The sequence below is a fragment of the Chenopodium quinoa genome, unplaced genomic scaffold (assembly GCF_001683475.1).
Source record: "Chenopodium quinoa cultivar QQ74 unplaced genomic scaffold, ASM168347v1, whole genome shotgun sequence".
Taxonomy (NCBI): domain Eukaryota; kingdom Viridiplantae; phylum Streptophyta; class Magnoliopsida; order Caryophyllales; family Amaranthaceae; genus Chenopodium; species Chenopodium quinoa.
The window spans coordinates 120,896-126,442 of NW_018744895.1; the positions used below are offsets into that span (position 1 = coordinate 120,896).

Here is a 5,547-nt window from a genome sequence, read left to right on the forward strand (position 1 = left end):
CCATCACTAATTAGCACCCTAGGAACCCAAAACCGCGGAAATATGATTTTCATGAGAAGCTTAAGCACAACCTTATGATCATTGGTAGGGGAGGGCATAGCTTTAATCCATTTAGTCACATAGTCCACCGCTACCAAGATATACAAATTTCCACATGAAGAGACAAAAGGCCCCATAAAGTCGACACCCCAAACATCAAATGGCTCAACTTCCAAAATGTTTTGTTGAGGCATCTCATCCCTTTTGGTTATGCCACCACTTCTTTGGCATTTGTCACATCTTGAAACGAACTTATGGGCATCCTTATGCATCGTAGGCCACCATAGGAGAGATTGAGAGATCTTTGCCACCGTCTTGTCAACTCCTCCATGTCCTCCACACGGTAATGAGTGGTAATGCTCAAGAACTCCTTTGATCTCATGGTCCGAAACAAATTTTCGGAAGAGGCCATATCCACACTGCTTATACAAGTAGGGGTCATTCCAAAAGTACCTCCTCACTTCCTTGAAAAACCGTTTCTTTTGTTGAGAAGAGAACTCCGGGGGAACAACCCCGTAAGCAAGAGAATTGGCTACATCCGCATACCACGGGCTAGATGTTGAAGCCATATCCATGAGAGTTTCAAATCCTACTTCTTCATTGATTGGCACATCCTCCTTGTTCTCAAAAGGAAGCCTAGAAAAATGATCTGCCACAAAGTTCTCCGCTCCCTTTTTATCTCTCATCTCCATGTCAAAATCATGGAGCGAAAGAACCCAACGGATGAGGCCTGGCTTAGCTTCCTTCTTGGTCATAAGATAACGAACCGCTATATGATCCGTGTACTCAATCACTTTGGAGCATATGAGATAGGACCTAAATTTTTCCATGGCAAACACAACCGCAAGCATTTCCTTCTCCGTCGTTGTGTAATTCTTTTGAGCCTCATCAAGCGTTCTACTTGCATAGTAGATGACATGAGATCGTCCTTCCTTCTTTTGCCCAAGCACCGCACCTACTGCAAAATCACTTGCATCGCACATTAGCTCAAAAGGCAAGCTCCAATCCGGAGCTTGCACAACAGGAGAGGAGATGAGAGCTTCCTTGAGTTTTTGAAATGCCTCAAGACAAGGCTCATCAAAGTTGAACACAACATTTTTCTTGAGTAATTTGGTCAATGGTTTGGCGATTGATGAAATTTTTTTAATAAACCTCCAGTAAAAACCGGCATGCCCTAGAAAGGCTTTCACTCCCGTAACGGAAGTAGGAGGGGACAATTTTGCAATCACCGAAACCTTTGCCGAATCAACTTCAATGCCCTTTTTTGATACTTTATGGCCTAGGACAATACCTTCCTCGACCATAAAATGGCATTTCTCCCAATTTAAAACCAAACTCGTCTCTTGAAACCTTTTCAAAACTTTTTCAAGATTATAAATACATGTGTCAAAAGACGAGCCACAACACTAAAATCGTCCATAAAAACCTCAATCTCATTTTCAAGCATTTTAGAAAAAATGGAAGTCATGCATCGTTGGAAAGTTGAAGGAGCATTGCATAACCTGAATGGCATTCTTTGGTATGCGAATGTTCCATGGACACGTGAAAATAGTTTTCTCTTGATCGTATGGATGGATAAGGATTTGGAAAAACCCGGAGTATCCATCCAAAAAGCAAAAGAAAGCATGATGGGAGAGTCTCTCCAACATTTGGTCCATGAAGGGGAGAGGAAAATGGTCTTTCTTTGTATTTTAGTTTAACTTCCTATAATCAATGCACATTCTCCACCCAGTTACTGTCCAGGTGGAGATTTCCTCTCCTCCTTCTCCCTTGACAATAGTTATTCCACCTTTCTTTGGAACCACGTGAACCGGGCTAACCCACTTGCTATCGGAGATAGCATAGATTATGCCCGCTTCACGCAATTTCAAGATTTCTTTCTTGATAACCTCTTGGAGGTTGGGGTTCAACCTCCTTTGAGGCTCAATTGAGGTGGATTGATCATCCTCAAGGTGAATACGATGCATGCACAAAGAATAACTAATTCCCTTAATATTATCAATGCTATACCCTATCACATCTCTATATTTTCTCAATACATCAAGCAATTTTCCAAATTAAGATCATCAAGGGTAGCATTGACAATAATAGGGTATTCCCCTTCATTTCCAAGATAAGCATATTTCAAAGAGGGGGGAAGGGGTTTGAGTTCTACCTTGGGAAGAGGCTTGGAACTCTCCTCCAATTTCTCCTCCGCTAGCCCGAGCTCATAATCCCTAGGATCATCCTCTTCCTCCTTTTTAGCTTCCTCAATGGTCATGACAAACTCTTTTGCTTCTTGAGAGTGGTACTCTTCCTTGCATGTAAGAGCTTCAACCATTGGATCTTAAGGACTCATCATAACCCTTCCCAAGCAATCTAACTCTTCATTCACAACATCAACCCTATAGCACTTCTCAACCATGGGGTCTTGAGTAGCTTAGAGAACTCAAAAACAATTTTTTCATCGGCTACCTCACATTTAATGGTGTTGTTCTTGCAATTGATCACCGCCCCCAAGGTCTTGAGAGCTTCACGACCCAAAATCAAGGGAGTATCGACATCCTCCTCCATATCCATCACTACGAAATCACAAGGCACATAAATATGCCCAACTTGAATAGGAACATCTTCAAGCTCACCAAGAGGCAACTTCACCGAACGGTCGGCCAATTGGATAGTCTTCCTTGTAGGGATCATCTCAATGTTAAGCTTTTGAGCAATGGATAGAGGGATCAAACTAACACTTGCTCCAAGATCGGCTATGGCGCCCCTAGCTTCCATATTCCCAATGTTTACCGGCAAAGTAAAGCTTCCCGGGTCCTTTTGCTCCTTGGGCATCTTGTTTTGAACAAGTGCACTCACTTGATGGGGGAGAGTGATAAGCTCATCATTAAGCTTCCTCTTGTTGGTGAGAATATCTTTCAAGAACTTGGAGTATGAAGGCATTTGTGTGACAACTGCAATGAAAGGGATATTTATGTGTAAGTTCTTCATCACACTAAGGAACTTTGCAAATTTATTATTTAACTTCCTCTCCGCAAGTCGACCGGGAAAGGGAACCGGTCCATCAAGATTCCTAGTCTCACTAGGAGTTGAAGATGTCACCACATCCTTAGACTACTTCTTTTTCTCCATACTTATCTCTTTCTTAACAACTTTATCTTCTTCAACTTCCTTGTCTTCACTCACGCTCTCTTCTCCTTCCTTCTTCTCCTCACTATCCCCCTCCTTGGACCCTCATAGGACGTACTCGATCTCAATGTGATTTCCTTGAAAGAGTCAGGTTTCACAATGTTGGAAAGGTTAGTTTGTTATTGTCCGGGTAGAATAGAAGGCGAGTTGAAAGGAACTCTCTCGGCCAATTGTGCTAATTGTGAATCAACCATCTTGTTATGAGCCTTGACCTCGTGCATTTGTTGATTCATGGCTTGAAGTTGTTGAAGAATTTGGGTTTGAGTAGAATTGGGTTGAGATGCTTGCTCTTGACTCCTTTGAGTCGCTTGATTTTGATTGTGGTATTGGTTTTGATTATTGTGTTGGTTGTTTCTTAGGTAGTTTCCTCTTGGGTTTTGGGTTTGGAATGGTGGTGGGTTTTGGTATTGGGGATTGGAGTTGTATGGTTGTTGAGCTTGTTGATTCCATTGTTGGGGTTGGTGAGCAAATCCGGGTGGTGGTTGCCTCCAAGCTACTCCACCGCCACTTCCCGTATGTCCGTCTTGCCTTGTGTTGTATGCCGCTACATGCTCCGGGCTCAAACCTCCACAATAGGATGTATTATGGTTCGTTCCACCACAATTTTGGTAAGAGAAGGAATTGACTTAAGAGGAGCTTGCCCCACTATTGACACTAGTATTCAACTTTGCAAGCCCTTTTGTTAAAAGCTCAATTTGATGTTGCAATTGATCAACCTTCTCTAATTCATACTTTCCACCCTTCTTTGGTGCATTCCTCCTTCTACCACCCCAAGAGTAGTTCTTTACTACCTCTGCAATTGTTGCTTCAACTTGATTTTGAAGGACTTTAATCAATTGGCCACCCGCCCCCGCATCAAAGTTAGCTCTAGTAAAAAATAGAAGACGCCTGACAAGGACAGGACAACAACAGCAGGGAAGAGCCTGCAATTCATTCCCCACTTTGAAATGGTGGTGGAGTCAGCAAGACCGGATGCTCGTACTCAGACGGGCTCCGGTTCTTTAGCGGCTGGGGGGGCTTTGACCCCACAGTCCGAAAAAGGTAAAACTTCTGCCTTTGATCCCCCCTGGCCTCTTGGGCATATGAGAGTAAAAACCCAAGCAAGCCAATCCGGGGATTCTTCTGGACACCGCTTGGATATTGGCGAGGCATATGCCCAATACCTTACAGATGATTCTATGCTTGCAGATACAACCTCCAGCCGTCCAAACTACCAGCAATATGCTAAGAGGATGGTCAAGACCATCACTCGGTCTGAGAGAGAAGCTGTGCCGGCTGTGCACACGGTCAATCTTGACCGGATCACTTCTCTTCTTGCTGAGGTACATAAACCGGATGGACTATGTTTAAGCAATAATCTTTTTTACCGGATGCAAGTACTTTATTTTTGATATTTCCTAACACTTTTCCCAGTTGATATCGCAGATGCTGCTGAGAGTTGATGGGCTTAGCGTCCCTCTTCGCAAGAAGAAGGATGAGGTAAGAGACGCTCAGAAGCGCGCGTCTGAGCTTGTTGACGTTTTCCAATTCAATGCCATTTCATATGACTTGGAAACTGAACAAAGGAAGTTGCAATAGGAGGAACTGCAGAAGAAGGCGGCTGAAGCTGGGGAGGCGGCCTTGAAGAGAGTTGATGAGCTTGAGCTCCAAGTCAAAAATCTTCAAACTGACCTTAAATCCCTGAAGAATGCTGACAAGGAAAATGTCAATCTCCGGAAGGACAACAGCCGGTTGGTAACTGAACTTTCAAACAATTAGGCGGCTCATAAGAAAGAGCTGGAAGAGGAACAACTCCGCCTGATTGCAGAAAATGAGGCCGACTGCGAAGAGCGTATGAAGCTCGCTTGGAACCTGAACCATCCGGATTTCGAGTACGAATACTGGAATCTTCGATACTAGTATGCCTCTAAGGTTTATGAGCCAAAGGTACTCGGGACTGACCCTCCTCCCGCTTTTGACGAGTGGGTTGAGCGCAACAATGCGATTCAGCCAGATGGGGCTAATCAAGACGCAAGTGGAGGATCAGCAAGCGGTGGAGCAGTCGGCCGAAGTTCTAGTCGATCCAACTCAGCAGCCGGAGCATTAGCAGCAGCAAGCTCAGCAACAACAACAACCTCAACAGCAACAACCATAAACATTTTCTATCTTCTTTTCCGGCCTACGAGTCGAGTATCTTTGAGTGTAACTTTCCCGGACGGGGGTCCGGTTAACAATTCTATATATAAATTTTTAATCTACTAACCGACACAGTCGGTTTTGCTATTCTACTATTTGCATTTTTTTTTACTACTCATCCGGTTAACATGATCAGCCGTACCATGATATGCCCCTGAA

At 43.8% G+C, this 5,547-nt stretch overlaps 1 protein-coding gene across 1 annotated transcript; it reads right to left on the bottom strand.

The window, feature by feature from the left end:
• Positions 1–2,409: 2,409 nt before the first annotated feature.
• Positions 2,410–2,967, bottom strand: LOC110706086. The gene has a single exon (XM_021884002.1). It carries the CDS (start codon positions 2,965–2,967, stop codon positions 2,410–2,412), a length of 558 nt encoding a protein of 185 aa, XP_021739694.1.
• Positions 2,968–5,547: the final 2,580 nt, after the last annotated feature.

Excerpts from the sequence above, each read along its gene's own strand:
- LOC110706086 (XM_021884002.1), bottom strand. The coding sequence starts at position 2,967 with ATGCCTTCATACTCCAAGTTCTTGAAAGATATTCTCACCAACAAGAGG.